General features: G+C 46.3%; 1 protein-coding gene and 1 long non-coding RNA gene across 4 annotated transcripts in view; one reads left to right on the forward strand and one right to left on the reverse strand.

Moving 5' to 3' along the window:
• Positions 1 to 272: 272 nt before the first annotated feature.
• LOC137217410 (uncharacterized) lies at positions 273 to 23,340 on the reverse strand. Of its 2 annotated transcripts, none has more exons than XR_010940090.1 (3): positions 23,201 to 23,340; positions 15,739 to 15,858; positions 273 to 530 (listed from the first exon to the last, which is right to left on the reverse strand). It is a non-coding gene; the product is annotated as an uncharacterized lncRNA (long non-coding RNA). The 2 variants fall into 2 exon arrangements; XR_010940091.1 differs by lacking the exon at positions 273 to 530 and adding an exon at positions 14,644 to 14,849.
• Positions 23,223 to 25,054, forward strand: part of GRHL3 (grainyhead like transcription factor 3) — a 35,363-nt gene continuing 33,531 nt past the window's right edge. For both annotated transcript variants that reach the window (XM_067724184.1, XM_067724192.1), the window contains exon 1: positions 23,223 to 23,376. In XM_067724184.1, the coding sequence (XP_067580285.1) occupies positions 23,360 to 23,376 (17 nt within the window). In that variant the 5' untranslated portion in view covers positions 23,223 to 23,359. The remainder of the gene's footprint in view (positions 23,377 to 25,054) is intronic.

Raw genomic sequence — 25,054 nt, forward strand, 5'->3', positions numbered from 1 at the left:
TCCTCCCAGGTTTGTTGTGAGGACTAGCTGAGAAAATGTATGTAAGTGTCTGTAAGTGCCTGGGACAGATAAGGGTTCAGTAAGACTCGGATAATATTCATTCACTGTCATTGTCGTCGTTAGGCTGCAGAGTCCTGAAATCACTGTCTACATACATACAGACATCAAGGCGTTAAGAAACCTCTTGGTATTAGACATGCCACATGCGACATTTCCAATTTTGTCCGGATCCTGAGTCATGAAAAAATGCACTGAGTCCTGGGCTTTCCGTTTTGCTTTTATTAAGCCATCGAGTTGTGGGATGTATAGTAAGCAACAGGATCTTCAATGGAAAGCAAATGAAATGGATCCCCGATTTGCTGTGTGAGTTGCATCCAGTCAATGAACCTCTCTGTTCCTGAGTTTCTCTCTGAGGTTCATAGTGACCATAGGGTAGAGCCCGGAGCTCTCGGAGGGAAAGGGGTTTTAGAAGCCCTGGGTCATCCTGTCCTTGTTTCCCTTTTCCTGTCTTCTGTTTCCGTGATGAATGCCTGGGAGGGGAAGATGTGCAACAGGGAGGAGGAAAGGGAGGGAACTGTTATTTACCGATCTGGGAGCAAGACAAAGCACAGAGCCTCATGTCTCCTGTGACCCACTTCCCTCTGTGGCCCCGAGCAAGTAACACCCTGGCTCACGGTGACTATGCTACGATCACCTCCCTCCAACTTACTCACCTCTCCAGGCGAAGCAGGAAGGAAATACCGTGCCTGGCATTGGGCAATGCCAAGGCCCAGGCAGGGCTCCATTAAACCCCGAAATGAACCCCGGGTCCCATCTGCTGGGCCCCATCCACAAGTGTGCTGGGGCTTCCTAGGTAATTTGTGAGCTTCTTCACTTTGCCTGTTTTTTGTGTGTTTGTTTGTTTGTTTTTGTTTTGCGGTACGCGGGCCTCTCACTGTTGTGGCCTCTCCCGTTGCAGAGCACAGGCTCTGGACGCACAGGCTCAGCGGCCATGGCTCACGGGCCCAGCCGCTCCGCGGCATGTGGGATCCTCCCGGACCGGGGCACGAACCCGTGTCCCCTGCATCGGCAGGCGTACTCTCAACCACTGCGCCACCAGGGAAGCCCAACTTTGCCTGTTTTTATGTTCCTCTTATTAACGAGTGGGCTTAGGACATTCAGGACTTCCTTAATTATGGCTTCCTCCTTCCTGAGCATTCTGTCTTAGGATTTTTGACACTGTTCTAGACAACTCGGTCTTTCCACTGGAAACAACAAGGTGCGGGATGAGAGACGGAGATGCCAGGCCCAGATGGGCTCTTGCTCCCCAGGGCCACCAGCCCACCACCTCCTGTCCCTGGCGGGCAAACCCCACACACAGCCAGAGTGGACCTGCGGAGATTCCGTACACACATTTCTTTTAAAATTCAGAGGCCCAACACTTGGTCTCTAAAGGTAGTAGAGTTCTATCTGGTTCACTGCTCTTTTGAGCTTCCTGGTTTCTGAGGTAGGTCCGTGGGGCAGCTTTTAACTTTTGAGGCACTTTTCCCTCAATTTCTCTCGGGCTGAGATGGGTGGGGGGGAAGGGTTGGAGGTGAGGGGACACAGTCTCAGTGAACAAAAACGCCTTTCTTTTCATTCCATGGCATTCGACACACCAGCACGCTTAATGAAACAGGTGGCAGGCCCGGCGAATCCAGGTGCTGATTCAGCCCTGACACCACTTCCCTTTCATCTTGGGCCTCAACTGTTTAACAGCCGCTTAAGGAGAAGAGATGGAAGAGTTGATCTCCTTCATACGCCATCCTGAAACTGCTGTGCGTAAGCGTGCTCCTCTCCCCGGAGGCTGGGGGCATCGTTTCTGGTTATATTAGTAATTTATCTGGTGTGTCTAAGAACTATTCATAAGGTCATCCTAAAAAACAACAACAAAGATGAACCATTGATATGGTTTTTTTGGGGGAAAAAAAAGCAAGTTTATAAAACACAGTATCTGGTGTGCAATTCCATTTTTTGGTGGAAAAAAGATCCACTTATGGACAGAAATACAGTTTGGAAGGTTTAAAAGGTAGCACTGAATGTTGGTATAATGCGGTTTAAAAATTTTTTAGTTATTTATTGCCTTTGGCAATTTTGAAAAATTTCTCCAACAAACATACATAATTAGAAATTTTCTTAAAAAAAGAGAATCCCACAACCCCCAGGATATCCATGGTTAATCAAACCCAGGCTTAGCTTAAACTGTCTCTCCAAAGCAGACAAAAAATCTAGATGTCAGTAGCTAATTTCCACTTTTATCCCTCATTCCTCAATTCAGGCCCACCTCCCCCAAAGCCCAGGGGGTTGAAGCTAATGAGAAATTATCGTTCATCATTTGTGTTTGACTCTGTAGCACATTTTTTCCCCTAGACCTGGTTTCTCCCCATAATGAGAGCTGTCACCGAAGTACGCAGGGGTGGGAGCGGCTGTCTTTCCACAGCCCTAAAATGTTTAGTTTCTCCAGCCTCTGCTTTCTCCTGAAAGGCCAGGGATTAGAACTACTGTTCCGTTCTCAGAGGGGGTTTGTTTATAAAAATTTTCTGTTTAAACCTGGGTTGAGGTAACCAGAACCTCGAGTGTGGAACCAGCCTTCTCTCTCCCATCTGTCTGGGGCTGTATCCTCTGCAGAAGCCAGGAACAAGCGAGGACTCAGAGAGAGGCTTCTGTTACTGTCTCTTCAGCTCTCTCGAAAATGGCCTGCCTCCCCCCTCACCTGAAGTTAAGCCTGGAAAGTCTTGGCATCACGTCACTTTAAGGAAGGAGAAGGGCTTATAAAAAAGATCTAGAAGATCGGGAAGATGACAACCGGTCGTTTGAGAGTAAAACAATATTTTTGGCTGATGAAGCTTGAAAACTGATTTTGAAACCTCAGATCCTAGTTCCCAGGGGAAGGGGAGAAAAACCCTCCAGGCAGGCCATCGCTCCTCGGATGTTCTCCTGAGCCTCCCTTCCACTCACGGTCACAAAGCACCTTGGCCCGTGAGGAGGGCCTTCCGAGTGGCCCAGCGCTCCCTTGGGCCTGCTGCCCTGCTGCTGTTTCAGATGACAGGATGCAAGCTTCAGAGGGAGGCAACCTCCCAGGAGATTATATTCACCCCAAGGAAGACTTGTGCGAGGAGGGCTTGGGGGAGACAGGGTATTCGTATGAATACCACGTGCACAGTGGGCGCTCGATACATGAATCTTGGAAAGCTGTCGTTAGGAATGTGAACTTTGGAGCTGGTGGATCTGGGTTCACATCCCAGGGCTGGCACTGAGACCTGAGTGGTCCTGAGCAAAGGAGAGCTGAATGCCCATGACCTAGGGCTGCTGAGGAGATGAAGTAGGAAAGCTGTCTTGCAGCGCAGAAATGAAAGCATAAAACAATAGTTGGCAGCACGAGGGAACTTAGGGAGTGTCAGAGCTGTGCTGTATCTTGACTGTGGCGGAGGACACACAGTGTCACGCATCGTCAAAACCCACAGAACTGCACACCACAAAGAGTGAATTGTACTTGATGTACATTTTTAAAAAATTATCTCAAAGATTTCTTCTGGTTTTGACATTCTGTGGATTTCCTCACCTGTAAGACAGAGTTGTTATTGGAAAGGAATGATTAAACGGATATGTTTTTGCATTATGATGGGAAAAAAGATGTGTATCTTTTTATAATTTCATTCACTCACCTCAGTGTCCTGATACCCGTCAGCCTCTGGTCCCTTCAGGATTTACCCAGGCCAGAGATGGCCAAGGATGCCCCTCAGAGCCTCTTGTGGTCGGTCACCTGGAGCAGCAATACCTCAGAGCTGCACCATCCAGTATGGTAGCCCTGGCACACGGCTATTGAGACTTGAAATGTGGCTATTGCTACTGAAGAACTGAATATTAAATTTTATTTAATTTTTCGTTAATTTACATTTAAACTTGGAAACTGAATCAGTGTAAAATATTTTCCTATTAAAGGCAACTTTATTCAGACAGAGAAAGACAAATATCATATGATATCACTTGTATGTGGAATATAAAAAAATGATTCAAATGAACTTATTTACAAAATAGCAACTGACTCACAGACGTAGAAAACAAACTTATGGTTACCAAAGGGGAAAGGTGGCAGGGTGCAGGGTGGAGGATAGATTAGAAGGTTGGGATTAACATACACACACTACTATATATAAAATAGATAATCAAAAGGGACCTAGTGTATAGCACAGGGAACTCTACTCAATACTCTGTAATAACCTATACGGGAAAAGAATCTGCAAAAGAATAGATATGTGTATATGTATAACTAAATCACTTTGTTATACACTTGAAACTAACACAACATTGTAAATCAAATATACTCCAATATAAAAAAGAAAAAAAGGACAAAAAAAAGACAACTTTATTGCTTTGGTAGGACTACATTTTAATTTTTAATATATTGTATAATTAACTTTAAAAATTGAGATATAATTCCTATATCATTAAATTCACTCTTTGAACGTATACAACTCAATGGCTATTCATACATTCGCAAGGTTGTGCAACCATCTCCACTAATTCCAGAACATCTCTTCACCCCCAAAAGAAACCCTGTACCTATTAGCAGTCACTCCACAATCCCCCCAACTCCCAGCCCCTGGCAACTATCATCTACTTCCTGTCTCTATGTACTTGCCTATTCTGGACATTTCATATAAATGGAATCATGCAATATATGGTCTTTTGTGTCTGGTTTCCTTCCCTTAGCCTCTGTTTTCAAGGTTTCCTCACGTTGTACTTTATTCCTTTTTAAGGCTGAATAATACTGCATTGTATGAATATACCACCTTTTGTTAATTCACCAGTTGGTGAACATCTAGGTTTTTCCACTTTTTGGCCATTAGCCCTTGAAAATGTAGCATCCAAATTGAGATGTGTTATAGTATAAAATATATACCAGATTTCAAAGACTTGTACAAAAAAAGGAATATAAGATCTCCTCATTAATACTCTATTTATACTGACTACACACTGAAACTATTTTTAATACATTGGGTTAAATAAAATAGATCATTTTTTAAAAAGAGAGCTTAAGAACAAGGCAGGGGAGGTGTGAGCTGTTGAGGAGGGGGCGGGGACTGTCCCCCCAGGATCTCGCCCTTCAGTGCCCCCTGCCCAGTGGTGAGCCTGAATGAGGAGCAGAGTGGGCCAGGCAGCAGGAACAGCCACCCTTGGAGTCACCCTGCCTTGGCACCGAGGGGAGCTGCAGAGAGGACAAGTCCAGGCAGGAGTTGGTGAATGATCTCCCCCTGGGAGGGGAGCCGGGATTGGAACTATTGGGCAAAAGGAGTCATTGGAGCGGCCAGTGACAACAGCGCCTTCTCCTTGTATCTGGCTTGTGCCGGCCCACAGAGTTGCTCAAGTCCCCACAAGCTCCTGGGCTCCTGTCCTCGCCTGGGAGCAAGGGCAGCAATGGGAGAGGCTTGTTTCCTCTGGGCACCAGGTGGCTGGCTCCTGAGCAGCCATTGCGAGGCTGGAGCCCAGGCCCTGCTCTGTCACTACCTTGCTGTGTGTCCTTGGGCAAGTCCCTTCCAGTCTCTGGGCCTTGTCAGAACTGGATTAGATCATTTGGAAGGTGTTTTCCAGCTTTAACCTTTTAGGGTTCTGCAAAAAGTCCTGGCTTTATCCTTACCAGCTGTGTAACTTCTCTGCTCCTCATTTCCCCGTCTTTAAGATGGAGAAAATAGGGACTTCCCTGGTGGTCCAGTGGTTAAGAATCCGCACTTCCAATGCAGGGAGCATGGTTTCGATTCCTGGTCGGAGAACTAAGATCCCTCATGTGCATGGCGTAGCCAAAAAATAAAAATAAAAAAAAAAAGATGGAGTAAATAATCGTTACCTCACCGTGATACTGCAAGGTTTAAATGACATAGTCATTGCTGACACTTAGCACTCACTATGTACCAAGCACTGTTGTAATTGCTTTGCACAGATGAGTTTATTTAATCTTCCCACCAAACCCTCTAAGGCAGGTCTCATTAGTCCCATTGTCCAAATTCATATAGTGAGGATGCTTCAGAGCAAGGGTTTTGAACCCACAATGCCCAGCTCCAGAGTCTGTTTCCTTATCCACATGCCAACCTGCCTCCAGCACAGATGGGAAGCATAATAAATCCTCGATAACTGTTGGAAGGGAGAGAATCCCATGATTGTTAAAATACCTCTGCTGGAATCACTATTAAGCAGAGGGGGACACCAAGCCCCAAAGGATAAGGTGACGTGTCCTGGGCCACTGCCAAAATGGTGACAGTGTGAAACCCGAGTATCCTGGCTCAGAGCTCCCCTAAGTATTTGAAACTGGACTGGATCTCTAGTGATACATGCAAATCTGCCGGCAGATACAGAGCCCCGGCCCAGGCTGATCTCAGAACTTATCACATGTCTGATTAATATCTGAATATCAGGGCAGCGCTTCTGGAACTGCCTTTGCCTTCCTCTGTGCAGAGTCGCTGAATTTCCTCCAGGTACCATTCTTAGTTGTTAGGTTTTGCATTATTAAGAAATGGCTGTTCAGGGCACTTAAAGTCACTCTGTCTTCTGAGACTCAGTTCAGATATTTCGTGAGTGTTTATTATGAATAGAGCATGTACTAGGCATGGGAGCTACACGTAGAAGGAACTGCCTCCCTGCCCTGCCCTCTGGGAGTTCCCAGTTGAATCAAACAGATAGAAGAAATCTCCTTGCTCAAGAATAATTGCTTATAGATGGACAAAAATGATAAAAGCCAGTGTTGGTGATGGTACAGGGAAACAGCCACTCTCATTCCTTGCTGGTGGGGAAGGAACTTGGTGCAAACTTTCTGGAGGGCAGTTTGGTAACAGGCATAAAAAATCATAAAATTGTGCCTACCCTAAAAACCCCTGCAATTCTACTTCTTGAAATTGGCCCCAAGGAAATAATGATGGCTGGGCACAAAGATTTAGCCATAGTTAATTTCACGCAGCATTGTTTCTAATAATGAAATATTGGATATGACCTAAATATCCATCAATGGAGGACTGATAAATGAGGTCAGGTCTTCCATATAAAGGTCGTCATGAAATATCTGATGTTGGAAACAGATTCAGATTGTTGGCTAGTGGGGGTAAAAAAGCAGGTTACAAACAGTAGCTATGGTGTGATGGCCCTTTTTTTTTTGGAAGAATATGCATTTGCTATAATAAGAGCTAACATTTGTTGAGTCACTTTTAGGCATTGTTTCAACCGTATAACATAGATGCTCTGTTTAAAATTTAAAAAAAGTTTTTATATCATAGATGCTCTTTTTATTTTCATTTTACAGTTGAGGAAATGAGGCTCAGAAAGTTCAAGAGACTAGCCCACAGGTATACAGCTAGGATTAGAGTCCAGCCAGAGAGGCTGTGCCTTTAATTGTGGGGCGACGGTCTTCCTCTAAACAGAATAAAGGGTAGGAAAGAACAATGGTGGTTCTCTTTGGATGGAAAATTATCAGAATTTAATTTTTTTCTTCATTATATTTACCTGCATTTTCATTTTTTCCCCCTCTCAAAGACCATGGGTTGCTTTTGAAATGAGAAAAATCATTATTTTATTTCAAAAACCACTGACCTGTTGAATTCTACAAATCAAAGAAACCGAAAGCTTGACCTGTCAAAAGGGTTTTTCCCTGGCAAGTCCTCCACTTGCCAGAGGGTTGTTTCAGGCTGAGGGCAGAGAACCCTAAGTTCTGATCTTCAGAACTGTAATGGGGGAACCTCATCCCCCGCCAGCCCCCCTCAGGCAGAATCCCAAAGGGCAAGGTTCCAGCTGGTGGAACTTCCCATCAACCCCTGAATTCCAAGGCCTGGACTTCACCGGCAATTAAAAGGTGGGCACTCAGGTCATAGTGGCCCCATTCTTCCTGTTGCAAGCCTTCCAACCAATCCACTTCAGAATGAGGTAGGCAAGGAGAAGCCCAAAGCAGGTGGCAAAGATGCTTAAAAAACAAAAGAAACATTTTTTTTTTTGTCCCAAATCAGCTAGGGATCCCCTGGAGTCATCCCCACCAGGGAGTTAGCTGACTTTTTTTCCTCTTGGCCTGACTGGCTGCTGTGATGTGTTTATGATGAAAGTATCTGTCACAACAGCTCTTAGAGGACTATAGCCTGGGTTTCCACCCTCTGAGGAAGGGAGGGGTTGGGAACAGGCCACAGCACTGTTGGGGGAGGGGGAGGAGGAGGCAGGGAGTTGTAATCATAGTAAAAATAGCAAAATGATAATAAGCTCAACAAACATTTACTGAGAACTCACACATTCTGAGAGGTTTACATGCATTGTCTCATTGAATGAATCCTCCCTTAAAAGCCATGAGGTAGGCACTGTTATTATACCAGTCTCGACGGTGGGAGAACCCAGGCTGAGTGATATTAAATAACTTGCCCATGGTCATGTTGTGCGGCTGATAAATGGTAAAGTTAGGGTTATAAACCCAAGTCCTCCTCTTGCTAAGTACCCATTTCCTGGAGCTGTGGGAGCCCCCCAAAGCCTTTACTTCCCAGAAAACACACACACACACACACACACACACATTTTCAATTTCAGGGAAACTGCTGTTTTCAAGTCTCTTGGCCAGAAAGATGTCACATTTCTCCTGGATTTATGTGAAGCCACTTTGGAGGCAGTCCAGCTAAATGGATCTGAGATCAGGCAGTCCTTGGTTTGCATCCTATTTCCAGCACGACACATTTCTGTGACCTTAGGCCTCAGTATTCTCGGTGTACAATGGAGACTCATAATAATAATACATACACACACACACACACACACATGCACACGATCACATAAAGCTTGGAAACAAAGATACTATTAACTTGCCTGTATTATAATGTAATACAGCTAAACCATTCACATTTGTTATGCATGTTTTTCTGTTTTCAGACTTAATGGCTACTCTGAATTTATCTCATGGGGGTTGTGTGTGTGTGTGTATACCTATATATACTTGTGTAAACACATGCATATATATATATAATTAAATATATGTGTAAGGAACTTAGCACACAGCTTGGCACACAGTAGGTGCTTAATACATGATAGCCGTTTTTGTTGTTCTTTTTTTTTTTTTTTTTTTTGTGGTACGTGGGCCTCTCACTGTTGTGGCCTCTCCTGTTGCGGAGCACAGGCTCCGGACGCGCAGGCTCAGCAGCCATGGCTCACGGGCCCAGCCGCTCCGCGGCATGTGGGATCTTCCTGGACCGGGGCACGAACCCGTGTCCCCTGCATCGGCAGGCGGACTCTCAACCACTGCGCCACCAGGGAAGCCCTGTTGTTCTTTATTTTTATGAATCTAGCCTCAACTCAATCTCGCAAACATTTGTCAAATACTTGCTGTGTGAGGGCCTTCCATGAATAATTATGGAAGGCTGTCTATGTTGAGTGATGGGCTGCCAGTGTAGACAGAGTGCTTTGAGAGAATAACAAAGGAGTGCATTCTTGGCAGGGAGATCTAACTGGTAAGATTTTAATTTTTAGATTAAATTTACAATACGGGGAAATACACAAATCTTAAATGTACAATTCAATGAATTCTGACAAATGTACACACTCATATAACCACCACTGGAGTCAAGATATAGACTTTTCCATACCTCAAAAGCCCCTTTGCGTCCCTTCCAATCAATCCTACTCCTCAAAGGCAACCACAGCTCTGTTTTTTTCCACAATAGATTAGTTTTGCTTATTTTTGATCTTCGTATAAATGGACTCATTCATAATGTCCTCTTTTTGTGTCTGGCTTTCATTTAACATGGGTGGCGGGTTCTGAACTGAGCCTCGTTGCTAGGATTGAATAAGTATCAGTGCGGGCAGGGGAGGGAATCTGAGGCAAAAAGAATAGCCTGAGAAAAGGCAGGAAGGGAGAAAGACAAACATAAAGTGCTTTGGGGGAGGTGCTGTGACTAGAATAAGGGGTACTCAATGGGGAGTGGTAAGAAAGAAGGATGAAAAGGTAGGTTGGAGTTTTATTTCGCAGGGTTTTAAATGCCAGGTCACGGCATGTGGACTTGATCCTGAAGGAAACAGGTTGCCACACAGGATTCCTGGACAGAAAAGTGGACTGATGAGATCTGGGTTTTGAGACGATATATACACAACAGGAAGCATAAAATCGAGTAGGAAGAGTCTGGAGGCCAGGAGACCAATTATTTGATCATTCATTCATTCACCCAAAAAGTACTTATCTGATTCTGGGCTCTGGACTTTGATTTTTCTCCAGTACATTCCATCCCTGGCTCTGGTCCTTGGAATAGGAAGTAAGTGCCGTAAACCCTGTCTGCTGGTTGTTTCAAATTCTACTCCTCCTCTTCCCAAATTCTGAAAAATCCCTGATTTTTTTCTGAAAGTAGCATCCTCATCAAATCTTAAGAGAATCTTCATCCCCATTTAGTATGTAATTCTCAAAGACCCTACTGAGCAGACATCACCTTAGATTATTTTGCACGTTAGACTAGCCCAGAGAAATATGAAGGTCAATTTTATACTTTGGTGGTGGGCTTGGGGGTAGCATTTCTCTAAGTGTGTTCCACAACGGATCACTGGTTCTATGGGTTTTCTAGGTATGTGGTGGAGATGGGGGCAGGGGGAGATGATTTCATGGTCATCTCAGTTTGGGAAACCTTGGGTTGAAAAAACAAACAAAACAGGATTCCTAACTGCAGAAATTTTCAGACACTTGATAGCTGTATACTGTTCATTTCTAATGAGAGCATCTGGTATGAAGCTTTTCCCAAGTATTTCGATCCCAGAACCTTTTCCGCCTGGAGCATCTTTGGCATTCTTGGGTCTCCCAGAATGCATTTGTGGGATTCCCTGACATGACTTGAGGGGACTCGGAAGCAGTTTGGGTCCAGGAGAGTTACAGAGCAAACTGCCCAGGAAGGTTGAGCCAGAGCAGGGTAGAGCCCACGGCTGTGAAGAAGAGGGAGCTACTTCCTCAGGAAGGCATAGGGAGAGGAGCAAAGGAAGTGGGCTTGAGCTGGGCCTAGCAGTTACACAGAAGTAGGAAGAGGAAAGAAACTTCCAGCTAGAGAAGGAACTGGCTCAGGGCTGGACTGGAGCCTGGAAAGGACACCCACACGGCAGAATTCTCACAGAAACGTTATCTTCAAAACTGGCTGCATCTGGACCCTGCATTTGCTGGACAGGAAGAAAAGGACCATGGTTACTGGCCATTGGACATGACAGTGATCAGGAAATAGCGTCCCCCATCGCAATATCTATCCCTAGAACCAGCCTCTTTCCCACAGACAGAGGAGCCCTGAGCTGTCAAAGGACTAAAAGATGATCAGGTGTGTCTTCCAGAAAACCGAGTCTGAGATTTCATAAAAGGTGAGCAGATCTCTGCCTGAGCAGACTTCACCAAGAAAGCTTCTTTTAAGTTTGCACACTGAAGTCATGGCTGCAGCAGATGTTCTGGAATAACACAAGTTCCAGCACCACCACTTACTCTAAGCAAATCACCTTACTTCTCTGGACCTCAGTTTTCTCACCTGAAAAATTAAAATCATATTTTTTCCCCACAGTGAAGCCAATATTTTTTTTAAGTAAGATAATGGGTATAAGATGTCTGGTACGATGTTGGGTACTCAGGGCTTCATAAAAGATACCTCTGTTTGTTAGTTACCACCAATAAATTCCTCTTAGGCCCACCGTCTCTGTAAAGGGAAATTTGTTACGTTAAAATGGTGAAGTGATGTTTTACTATAGAGGGTAAAAACTGGTAGAACGAGTTGAAACCAATTGCTTTTCATTTTCTGCAAATCCCACACATCTCATCCCCCTGCGGGTTCAAACAGAGCATAAGAATAACTCAGTGGGACTCTGCACTAACGGAGACACAATGGGGAGGGACCCTTAGGGATGCTGAACGCCTCCTCCATTCCCAGCATCTGTCTCCTGCAGGGGGTGGCTCAGACTGCTTGGGGGGCCAAGAAGGGGGGTAGTGTCAGAGGTCACTAGACCAAAAAGAAAGCGTTCTAGTTCCCTGGCGGGGCCTGTTTTATGACAGATCAGAACATTCCCAGGCTCCAGAGGAAACATCCCTCCCTTGCCATAAACTAATCCATTCTGGTAGAGTGAAGGCTGATGCTTGCTCAAGGCACAGAAGGGTAAAATCCCAGGGTATGATGCTGGGGGCTGGCTAGTTCATTGCGATGCCTGCTTTGCTTTCTACACGGAGTCCTGGCTGTGGCTCTAGAAAGCATCTTGGGGTCTTTTTAACAGTTCCTTGGGTCGAGAAGCTTCAGCCTAGAGGCTGCTGGATGGGGCGGCTTTTGAAGATGGTGTCAAGGTCCTGGGATTTGTGAAATGTAATCTTGGCAGATAAAGGCATCTGGTACTAATTCTTTCTTCCTTTCTTTCTTCTTTTTTTTTTTTTGTGACTTCAAAGTCACAGTTCACAGATCTTACACAGCTAGAAAGAACCCAAGTGACCTTCAAACCCAAAACTTTCATTTCACAGTTGAAGAAACTGTGGCTCAGAGAAGGGAGTTAACTTGCCTAAGGTCAACACAGCCAATGAGCAGCAGAGTTGGAACTCAAACCCCAATCTGTTGACTCTGGGTCCAGCACTGTCTCCCCCACTGCAAGACAATAGTACTGATAACCACTATGTGCTGGGCACTATATTAAATGCTCCACATGTATTTAACCCTCATAACCACCCTATGAAGTAAATACTTTTATTATTCCCATTTTACAGATGAGGAAACAGACTCCGAGACACAAGTTATGAAGCTCAGGGTCCTAGCTAACAAAAAGCTGAGCCAGGTTTTGAACCTGGCTCTAGGGCTCTAGAGACCTGGAGCTTGTCATCATTAACACTAAACTATCTAATGCACAATTAAGTCTTTAAACTGAGAGCTTTAACTTTCAACACCCCAAGCCACATCATAGGCTTCAGGGAACCCCCAGGGACTGGAGAGTGGAAGAGAGTGAAACGTAAGCTCCCGAGCTTGTCCCATCCAGACAGGGCTGTGTCTGAGATGCCACTTAGTCCAAATGAAATACTGTGACCCTCTATTGCTTCATAAATCCAGAGGCCACTAGTAGTTTGGAAATATGTACAAACAGCCAAAGCCACTGGCTAGAGAGTCAAGTCACCGTCATCTGCCTATCAAGACTCTCATCTCCACAGAGGTTTCCCTAGGGCCCATCAATGGGTAAAACTGTGGGTATCTGCACATGACCTCGGAGGGTACGAATGACTGAGTTTATTGTGAAAGGGGAGTAGGTTGAGGCTGAAGGAAATCTCTCTTTAGGGAGAGCTGTCAGGCTGTGACTCAGATTTCAAAGGCTCCTGGACAGAGGGGAACACTTATGCTCACATGCCCTGTGAGGCTGAGGAACCTGGTGACTAACTTCCATCACCAGGCACACCTGCCCTGGGCTGAGTGGCAGGAGCAAAGGAAGAGGCAAGAGAGGAACTCACTCTTTCACTGGGGAGGCCAGATAGGCCCATCCCTAATGATAGCAACAATAGCTCACTTTATCAGGACTTAGTGTACAAGAGTGGTGTAAATGTTTGGCATGTGTTACCTCATTTAAAACCCTACGGGGGGGGGGCGGGGAAGGGTAAGCTGGGACGAAGTGAGAGAGTGGCGTGGGCATATATACACTACCAAACGTAAAATAGATAGCTAGTGGGAAGCAGCCGCATAGCACAGGGAGATCAGCTCGGTGCTTTGTGACCACCTAGAGGGGTGGGATAGGGAGGGTGGGAGGGAGACGCAAGAGGGAGGGGATATGGGGATATATGTATATGTATAGCTGATTCACTTTGTTATAAAGCAGAAACTAACACCATTGTAAATTATACTCCAATAAAGATGTTAAAAAAATAAATAAAATAAAAATAAAACCCTACAGGCACTTCCCTGGTGGCACAGTGGTTAAGAATCCACCTGCCAGTGCAGGGGACACGGGTTTGAGCCCTGGTCCAGGAAGATCCCACATGCCGTGGAGCAACTAAACCCGTGTGCCACAACTACTGATCTTGCGCTCTAGAGCCCGTGCACCTCAACTACTGAGCCCGCGTGCCACAACTACTGAAGCCTGTGCACCTAGGGCTCGTGCTCCACAGAAATAGAAGCCACCGCAATGGGAAGCCCGCGTACCACAACCAAGAGTAGCCACTGCTCCCTGCAACTAGAGAAAGCCTGCGCACAGCAACGAAGACTCAAGGCAAACCAAAAAAAAAAAACAAACAAACCCTACAAGGTAGGAGTGAATTTAAAGATGAAGAAACTGAGGATCAAAGAGATCAAAGGACTTGCCCAAGGTCACACAGGCAGTAAATAGTAGAGTCAATATTTGAACTCAAGTAGTTCATCTCCAGAATCTAAGCTCTCAACTAGATGTGCTCTACCGTCTGTGCGTGCGTGTGCATGCGTGTGTGTGTGTGTGCTGGGGCAGGTGCTCTGCAGTACAGACTCCTGCATCACCTGGAGGGTGAGATTAGAGAATTCTCATGGAATCCTCCAACACACATGAATCCGTGAAATTCGATAGCAAAAAAGATTGAGCAAAACTCCAGTTGTAGATAGAGAAACGAGGAAAGGTTTTCCCCAGTAGAGGGATTTGATGAACGTTCACCCACCAGGCTTCCTTGTGGGCAGAAAGAGACAGTATCCGTTTCTCTCCGCAGCCTGTGGTACACATGCCTGACCAGAGCAGGTCCTCACTAAATTTACTGAATGACTGCTTGTTCAGGCAACAGAAAGTGGTGGTTCGGAAACTGAGTTTTTGAGGCAAACAGCCTGAGCTCAGTTCCCAGCTTGGTCACTCTAGGGCCGCGTGACATGATGAGGTTCCTTAGCCTGTGTCCACACCTGTAAGACAGAGGTGATGGCTGTAACGAAACCTTTGGGCATTTGTGAGGATTGAGTGGAACAGGGTGGGTAATGTGCTTAGCACAGTCTGGCATATAGTTAAGTATTAAAAAAATGAGAGCTACTCATTAAAGAATACCTTTTTAAATAAGTATTAAAAAAATGAATAATGTGTGAACACAGCTGGGTCAAGAAGTGGAGGAGGTTCCAGAGCAATTGGGGAATGCAACGGGGGGGTGATGGAGTCAAATAAATGAGCCTAGTCTGGGAGGGACAGCTGGCCACAGCATGGCACGTGCCCAGGCAGCGTGGGCAGCCTGTCCAGACACCAGCTGAAAGGTGAGTTGGGGCGAGTGAGGGGCGGTGAATGGTTGGTGACCTTTGCGTGACCGCCTTCCCAAGGGCAGAGCCCGAGGGGCCTGATCCCGGTGTAAGATATGGCTCTTAGGCCCCTCTAGACCACAGTTTCTAAATCATTCCCCTTTCCCTTCCCTACTGCTTGACCACCTTACCCCAAACTGAGGGACTTAAAATTCTTCTGGGCAGGCCAGCCGTGGATTCAGAAAAACCCTCCCCTGAATGCCCAAGGTCCAAGGTCAAGCACTTAACCTCTGACCACATGGCCTCTGCCTTCCACAGAAGGTACTGAGCTCAGAAGGCCCTAGCAAATCCCTTCCCCTCCTACCACATCCCCCTCCAGTGAGATCAGATCTAAACAAACACCAGAGGCAGCCTAGGAAGGAAAACCCTGAAGGAAAAGGAAGGGACCTTATGGATTAACTGTGCCTATTTGAACCTCCCTGAGCCTGAAGCAGGCCACACCCCATCCACCCCACCCGACCGCACCTCACTCTAACCTAGGAAGGCAGCCCTGACCCCAGACACTCACTTCTTCCATTCAGCACTGGGGTACCAGGACCCCCTCCGTCCAAGCCAGGCCTTGGACATTTTTCCTCTGTAGTTCCGCAAGGAAATCCTCATCTGAATCCCCAAGTCCCCAGTTTGACTCCTTCAGATAGATGAAAGAGAGGGGGAAATACATTTTTAGCCTTGTTGCCAGGGTGGTAGGGATTAACAGGTGTTTCTCAGCAAAACTCTCTTATTTGGAAGTGGGCAGTATCTTGTTCAATGGCCCTTTTCTGATGCAGGCTGATGATGGCCCACAGTAGCAGGTGGGCTACTAGGGCCCGAGGCCAGGTCCCTGGAAAGAGTGGACCTCAGGGGCTGAGCCAGCTGGGTTCTGTTCTTTCCAGTGGGTCCTCTCCTTCCAGGATTGAGGCTACATTCTTCCTGGCACTCCTCTCTCTAGCTGCCTCCTGTTCTGTCTGGTTCCTGGCAACAGAGAAGGAATCTCCAGACAGCACTCTGGCCTCTTCTTCCTTCTCAGCTCAGGGGTAAGGCTTCTCTGATTTATTACTCTTTAATAACTGTAAATAGTTTCTTTTTTTCTATTAACGGAAGAAATAATGTCGACAGATAAGCAAAAAGAACAAGCTATAAATCACCCCTGATCCTATCACCCATGATATTCTCTGGTGTGTATCTTTCCTCTTTTTTCTCTATTCATGTAAATGGATTTTAAAAATAGGAATGGATTAATTTACTAAAGGTAGAGTAAGTGAAAGACTTAAAGTAGGGAATCAGACCCAGGTTCAAGGCCAGCTCAGAGACTCCCTGGAAATGACCCTGGGTAAGTCACTTCAGTCCTAGGCCTCACTTTCCTCATCTGTAAAATAAGGATAATGGTACTTACTTCACAGCGTTGTCTTGAGGATTAAATGAGATTAAACAACTGAGCCCGGTGCCTTGCACACAGCAAAGACAAAAATGCTAACAATTGTGCTGTAAGTGTAGGAAGTAATTTCCATGGTGCTAAGGGGCCTTCTGTAGCATCCTTTTGAACCATGACTCAGTATCCAACTACAATTCAAGTACCTTAATTTACTTCACTGAATCTCTGCTGAAGGGTATTTATATTAATTCTAATTTTTCAGGATTGTAACAATGCTCTGATGCATATCCTTGCAGATAACTCTTTGCATACAGATTATTTGCTTAGGCGAAATTCCTATGAGTGAAACTGTTAGGTCAAAGGATGGGCTAAAATCGAAAGCCCAAGTCTGGACTGATTCACACTCACTGCGGCAAGGAGAGCCTGTTTTCTCTCACCCTTGCCAACACCAGGGCTCAGCATCTTTTCTCTCATCTTTATCCACTTGATAAGTGGAAAAAACAAACTAACAAACCCTGCCTGTTTGCTTGTTTCCAGGGCTTTCAAACTTTCTCTTGTTTTTTTTTTCAGGGGAGCTTCCAGGATGGCTTTAGACCCCATGATTCCTCATGTCCTTCCATTCCTCTAGAAGGAATGTAGGCCATGTTATTGGCAGAACTGTGATAAAAATCTAAAGTACAGAGTGTAAAAGGGCCTGGAGGCTGCCCACTCCTTGTCCTGACTCTTCATGAGCACAACTTCCAGGTCGTTCCACGCCTTCAAATCAGGGCTATATTCTCTATGTCTGGTGTGTGGCCTATCCCTCCACTTAAGTCCAGTGACAGGGTAGAGAATATTAGGATGAAACAGACCTTTAGGTGAACATCCAGGATGGTACTTACGGGACCCACGGGATCCATAATGGTGTCTACGGTAACGCTTTATCCCAAACTTGAGGTTCCAATCCAAACTCCTTTGCTTAAGTAGGGGTGCTTTCTCTAAACCTCAGTTTATGTATCAAATGGGGCCAGTAATACATTGTGCCCCCACCTCTCTGTGGCCTTATCAGAGGAGATAAAGCATAGGAAAACACTTTGTAAACTGAAAAGAGCTTTACACATAGAAGGGGCTCTTTCTAAGGGAGGCTGAGCGCTGAGTGCTGTGAACTAAGCTGTGTATTGAGGCTAGAAATAGGTGGTGGCTGGGGACCCCTTCCTAAGCTGAGTGCTCACCTATAACACCAGCTACCTACTACTCCTTGCCATTGGCTCTACATTGAGATCTTATTTAATCCTCAGGTCAACCCCACTGAGGGATGATGGGGACACTGAAATTTACAAAATTGAGTCACTGGCCCAAAGGTATATGCTAAGAAAAGGGAGGGCAGGGATTCAAACTTTGGAGGTCTTCCCTGTGGGGTGGGGTAGAAGGCCACACAGCTGATTTGTCCAGAATGATCTTGTGTAAATTATACACACTCATTTTTCATTTATTCAACAAATATTTATTGAACACTTGTTGAGATCTGGGACAGGTGCCATGTGAGATTCATTTTTCCTTGTAGAGTTTCTGCAGTCCAGAAGCTAACAAATCCTTCCTTTCTTCCTTCCTTCCCTCTTTCCTTCCTTCCTTCCATCCGTCCATCCATCCATCTTAGGCTTTATTCCAGAAAGGAACTCAGGAGACTGAAAGGACCGTTTCCATGGTTTTGGGGTCGGGTAGAGGTTGCTTTGACCCTATCTCTGTTACTAAGTAGATAGCCAAGTGACCTTAGATGAGTTACCTCATCTCTCTGAGTCTGTTCCTCTTCTGTAAGATGGGGACAATTACGACAACTACTCCACAGGACTCAAGAGAATTACATGATACACAATAAAGCTCCTGGACTGTGTCTGGCAGTAAGGCACTAAGGACACTGGGTTATCTCCTTTAATCCTCGCGGTGATCATGTCACTGAGGAGGAAACGTGGGTAATGAAGAGGTGAAGTTGCTTGTCCAAGGTCTCGGGCAGTTGACTCCAGAGTTACTCCTTTAGGAACCTGGTCAGTCTCCAGGAGTTTGCCAATCTCTGTCTGGGATGAATTATGCGATCCCATAATGCAGGGAGGAGTGAGATAAAGCATCTAAAGACAGTATCATAGAGTAAGTGCTCAGCAAATGATAATAATTCTGATTAAGATCCGATTCCTGAGCTGACTAGAGCCTGCAGGTTGGACAGCCCCCCAGTCTCTATCCATGGACCTCACAGGGAAGCTCTGAGCAAGGACTGAATTTTTACTATCTTTATCTCCATGTTTACTCCAGGAAGAATAGGGACATGATGACCATTGAGTCAAAGGGCATTTATTTTGGTTTAATGACATTTACACTGGGGCTTTGTTTAGAATTCCTAATTACAAAAGCACCATCAATGCAGAAAATTTGGTGGGAGAGGGGAGATAGGGAAACAATTAAAATCCTATCATTTCAGCACCCACAGAGAAGCACTGTTGACATTTGGGTATTTGTCCTTTCTATATTTTTATATATGCCAACAAATTTTCATTAAGTTTGGGATAATCATGAAGTTTTTTTATATATATATAAATTTATTTATTTATTTATTTCTGGCCGCGTTGGGTCTTCGTTGCTGCGTGCGGGCTTTTCTCTAGTTGTGGCAAGCAGGAACTACTCTTCGTAGTGGTGCGTGGGCTTCTCATTGCAGCGGCTTCTCTCGTAGAGCCTGGGCTCTAGGCGTGTGGGCTTCAGCAGTTGTGGCTTGTGGGCTCCAGAGCACAGGCTCAGTAGCTTTGGCACATGGGCTTAGTTGCTCCGCGGCATGTGGGATCTTCCCAGATGAGGGCTCGAACCTGCGTCCCCTGCATTGGCAGGCAGATTCTCAACCACTGTGCCATCAGGGAAGCCCAACCATGAAGTTTTAATGTGTTAGAAAAGGAAGGGCTGTTAGCAGGACCATCATGCCCAATAGTGCAAGCCTCCTGCTGTAAACAGCCCTGTGACTGTGCAGTGCACAACCTTCACAGATGTACAAAGCAGCCCTGGCTCTCAGCACTCACTTACTCAGTGGTCCTAACCTTTACTCCTCCCCAGCATGCCAAGAATGTCACCCTCTTTTGGAACAGTGGCTCACGGGCAGTCATGACCCTGGAAAGCAGAGGGAGGAATGAAGGACTGTGCCATCCTCCGGAGGGGCAGATCACGAAGTCTGGAGGAGGAATATTTCTTTTCCAGAACTAATCTAGAAAAGAAAACCTAGGTGACGATATGTACCTCCGCCCTTACAGTGATTCACATTTCTTGTCTTATAGAGAGGGAAACCAAGGCTCTGAGAAAAGAGATTTACCCAGTCACACATCTAGCTGGCAAGCAGCCAGCGGTTGGGCAGAACTTGAACCCAGGATAATTCCTAACTTAGTCTAGTTCTACAAGAGTGGAGGCAGAAAGATGTGGGTTCAAATCTCAACTCTTTCACTTAATTAGCTTTTGACTTTTGACAAATCATTTAACCCCTCTGAATCTCAGTTTCTTTGCTTGTAAAGTGAGGTAACAGCTTCCTCACTGAGTTTAAATGCGAATTAAATGAGGGGAAGAGAAGCTTTCCTAACAATTAGTGAGCGCTCTGTGCCAGGCGCTGCACAATGCACTTCACATACATTATCTCATTTAATTCTCACAATAAGCCCATGAGGGGGTACTGTTTTTATAACCATTTACAGGTGAGGAAACAGCTGAGGAAAGCTTAAGTCACTTGCCCAACATCACACAGCCAGTAAGCGGCTGGGCTGGGATTCCAACCCAGGTCTGCCAGTCTCAGGGCAATACTATCAGATGACACAGGTGACTCTTAGCACGGTGTTTGCAAAATGCAAACATGAAATGAATAGCAGCCATCATTGTTTACTATTACTGTGAATATAATTATTATGTCACACAGGATTGGATGGCCTCTGTTTTCAATCTCCTCCGCCAAGAACCAAGAACGGGGCCAATCTGAGAAGGGGAAGAGATGCCAGCCCAGCCAAGCCCTGGGCCATGCCCATGCTACCGAGGAGAAGGAGAGGGGCGAGAGCGGGAGCGAAGCTTGGGTGGTGTCTAAAACCTTGGCGTCTCTGAGGCTTTCAACGAAGGCCTACAACAGCCAGTACCTCCATATTGGGAGGCTCAGCTCCTGCTGGAGGGGTCTGGTGACCTTATAGACTGGCTCATGGTACCCTGCCTACCTACCCCAGACCACTAGTCCCTCTATCTCATCCAGGGTGCCTTCTGGAGCCTTCCGTGTGTGGAGACATAGAAAGCCTGGGCCCCATGATTTGGGCCTCTGCTGATCTCTGCAGATGGGTGCGGGTGATTAAAGACGCAAGATCCAGAGGTAGATGGAAAGGACCCATTTTAAAGAGCCCAGCGAGCACAGACACGCTGCCTGGAATACCAGCCTCCACCTGAGCCCAGCCAGCATGAGTCACCCCCATGGCCCTTTACCTGTGAGTTGCAACACAGCTGACAGAAACTCCACAGCCTTTCAGGAGGTGGGCGGACAGGTACACAGACAAGCGTGCCATCCCTTGGGCTATAGTAAGCTCTGCAGTTACAACTGGCACCAAATGGCCCTCCTGCCACCAGTAACCCCTGTCAAATGCTTGGGTACCCAGGCTATGCTGCCAGATCAGATCCCAGCTCCAGCTCTACCACTCCCAGGCCCTGCAGCTTGAGTAACTTATTTAATCACTTCGTACCTCAGTTTCCTCATCTCTAAAACAAGCATAACAGAAGTGCCCATCGCATAGGGTGGCTGTAAGGATTAGATGAGACAATGTATGCAGAGGCTTAGCACAATGCCTGACGCAGGCGGTACACTGAGCGCCCACCATGTGCCAGACACTGTGGAAGGCGCTGAAGCTACAACAGTGAACAGACAGACAAGGTCTCTGCTCTTATGGAGTTCACACTCCAGAAGAAGGGGAGAAAGACAATAAACAATTAGAAACATGTCCAAAAGTCATAAGGGATTTGCAGAGAACCAAATTAAGTGGCGTGATACAGTGACTGAATGTCTGCTTTGACAAGGGTGGCAGGAGAGGCCTGCTCTGAGGAGGTGGCTTCATTAGCAATTATTATTTGCTATTATTTGTCACGACCCCCTTGGCTATCCCCAACACAGCCTCCAGTGAGAAACCAACCTGACAGTTCTCAAACCTGGTACCCCCTTTCCACAGGCATGACTGCACCCCAAGGGGGCTGCTCTGGATCCTTACTTTACCTTGAAAACCTCCATCAAATTGGCAGGAGTAGCTGAAACTCCGCCTTTCCGTGAGAGAGAAAGGAGTGGGCCAAGGTGAGGCTCCCAGGAAGACAGAGCAAAGAGACAATTTGCCAAAAGGGGGGTGGTGGGGGGAGAACAGAAAGAGAGAAAGGAGAAACAAAAGATACCAAGATTGGCTTAGATTCAATTTCAAATTAATCCTGGTGGAAGCTCTACAAAAAACCTCTAGCATTCTCCTGTCTGTGTTTGTGGACCTTCTGGGTTTACCAACCTTGTTTTTTACAGGAGACAGCTCATGGCAATCATTCACAATTACTTAGTCTAACGGGCAACTGATTTCTCCTGCGTTTCCAACACAGAATGAAGCACTTATTAGAGTTTGTGAAATGACTGGCGAGCTAAGGCTTTGGAGGTGACTGACTTCGACTTTTCCATCCCTTCTGTGCTGGCCGGAGGTATGTGGTTTGCTCACCCCTCATTGAGATCTGTATCACACCAAATAACAGGCTGCCTCCCACCCTACTGCCCCACCCCCCCACACCACCAACACCCGCCCCCAGACTATAAACTCCTCTAAGAGCAGTGACCCTGTCTTTTTGGCCTCTGTCACCTCAGAACCCAGAGTAGGGCCTGGCACACCACAGGTGCTCAATAAATGTCTGCTGAATTGTGGCCACTGACTTCAGCTCAAAGGGAAAGCCAAATTTGCAGTGAGATGACTGAAGATTCAGATCTGGGCTCTGACACTCACTAGCTCATGCCCTTGGGCAAGTCACGTTACCTCTCTGGCTTCCATTTCCTCACCTGTGAAGTGTGTGTATTGGGGAGGAAGAGAGCGTGATAATCATAGCTACCACAGTGGGTCACTGTGAAAGTCAAAAGAAATCACCTGAATAACTGAAGAAGACTATTCAGAAATAAGATGTCGTTATCTTAAAGGGAAGCTCTAGGAAAAAGAAAGGGAACTTTTACAGAGACCCACAGGGGAAGATCTGCTCTCTCTTTTGAGAATTCCCTGGTGGCTGTGAAGTAGTTGATGCTGGGTAGAAGAGGGGCCCAAGGAATTTGCGGGGGTGGGGGGATGTTCCGGGGTATCCAGGATACTAACTAGAAACAGGAATCGAGGTTTCCTGCAGCCAAGTATCTGTTTGTCCCTGTACTTTTCCTCTGGCTATCTTCTCTCCAACATTTTTCTCTCCTCCCTCCTCCTTAATCTCCACCCCCCACCCCCTCACCAAGGAAGGAATTGGCCAGCTCCACCCATGGCTCCGCCCCCAGCTCGGCAGGCCAAGAGTTAACAGCTGCACCTGTTGAGGTATACCTGCTGTCGCCGGCACCTGTACCTGTAGCCAATCAGCGGCAGAGCTGCCGGGAACCTACCTGTCAGCAGAATCCCGACACTGAAACCTCAACATAAATCAAACACTTCCCTGGGCAGGGAATGTCTGTGTCAGGCAAGAATTAGAGACGAGCGGTCAGCAGAGCCTTGGTGCGCGGTGCCGATCCATCCGTCAAGCCTGCGAGCCTGGGAGCAGGAAGATGTCGAATGAACTTGAGTGAGTAAACACCAGTGGATGCCTGGCGCGCTGTGAGCATGGAGTCTGGATGGGGTTTCTAGAAGGGGAAAGAGCAGGGAGGCTGGCGCCAAGATTCACAGAGCAATTTGTAAGGGTAAATGAATGGGCTGACGATCTCATTTTGGCGTGCTGAGGCAAGCCCCGTCTCAAGCTAGAGCTGAGTGTTTCCCTGGGAAAAAAATTTTTTTTTCCTTTCTCTCTCTGCTGAGCAGTTTCGAGCCAGGTAGGGAAACACAGGACTGAAACTGTGAAGGCTTTCAGCACCACTTTCTGATACTGTGAAGGGGGCCTTGGAAATCAGAGACAGCTCCAGTCCCATCTAGGCTTTCTATCTTCTTGCCAAAAGGAACTTCTTTGAGGTGGTTCTAAGAACTGTCTTAGGCAGAGAGTTGGGTTTCTCTAAAGGGACTTGTTTGTTGGGTTGGAACAGTCCCAAGTGGGAAGGTGAAGTGTGCTGGTTAAACATATGCACTCTTTAGTCAGCTTGACCTAGGTTCAAATCCAGCCTCCATTCCTCATGGGCTGAGATCTTGATTTGGGCAAGTCATTCAACTGACCTGTGCTTCATTTTCCTCATCTAGAAAATGGGTACAAGAATGTTTTGTAGGATTCTTGAGAGAGTTGTGTGATAAAGGCTGTAAAATGCTTAGCACAGAGCCAAAGTCTGAAGATGCACTCAAATAACATGTGGTTGATTTCATCCAGAGGCGGTTCTAAGGCTGAGGAGGCTGAGATGTGGTTTTCAGTGAGGTCATCTCTACTGCCTGACAGGACACAGGTGCCTTCCTGCCCATATCTGGGATTTAGAATCCCCGCTGGCTGATGATGACTTTCACCATGGACCCCTGGCTTGGGGTCCAGACCTCAGAGAAGGTGGGATGAGGCTGGGATTCTGCGCTGCCGTAGCCTGGGTTTGGGAAGCTGGCAGAAGCCAGGCTTCTAAAACACAGACTATCCTCTTCCTGCCACCCTCAGAGGTGAGTAGGCAGAGTCAAGGATTGAACAATCTTTTTTTCTAGCTACTCCTTACTAGACTGTTTTAAGAACTTGAAGACCTGAGAGCAGAGCAGTTGGTGGGTCCTGACCGCAGACAAGTTTCCACGATACCAGTCAGCTCTTGGATTCTCTGGGGTTAGCTAACTATGTTCATGGTACAATCACTGGGCATCGGATTTCTCTTGAATGGGCTCCCTGGGGCTGATAACATGTTAACAACTAGGATAAGAACAGGGGCAGTGGAGCCAATACCTGGGTTCAAGTTCCAGCTGCCACTAATTAGCTGTGTGACCTTGGCCAAGTCACTTCACCAGTCTGAATGTCAGTTTCCTCATCTGTAAATTGTGGCCATATTGGGACCCACTTAATGGAGCTGCTGCGGTATCCAGTAACTTTAGACAAGCAATTGACTTAAAGGCTGGTAAGGAGCAATCTAAGATAGCCTTGTTACTTCATACAGAAATAACCAATCAATGAGCATTTCTGAAACTCTTGCCTTCTATTTTTCCATACTTTGAAAACAAAAAACATCTTCTGATGTGTCTCCATCCCACTCAGATCTGTTGGTTAAAACAGCAGAGGCTGCGGACAGAAATGTATTCATTGGTGCCCCTTAGGGGGTAAATGTCCTGAAGCTGGGTTACTTGAACAAAAAGGTTTC

Source organism: Pseudorca crassidens, chromosome 2, assembly GCF_039906515.1.
Source record: "Pseudorca crassidens isolate mPseCra1 chromosome 2, mPseCra1.hap1, whole genome shotgun sequence".
In the NCBI taxonomy this organism is placed as follows: Eukaryota; Metazoa; Chordata; class Mammalia; order Artiodactyla; family Delphinidae; genus Pseudorca; species Pseudorca crassidens.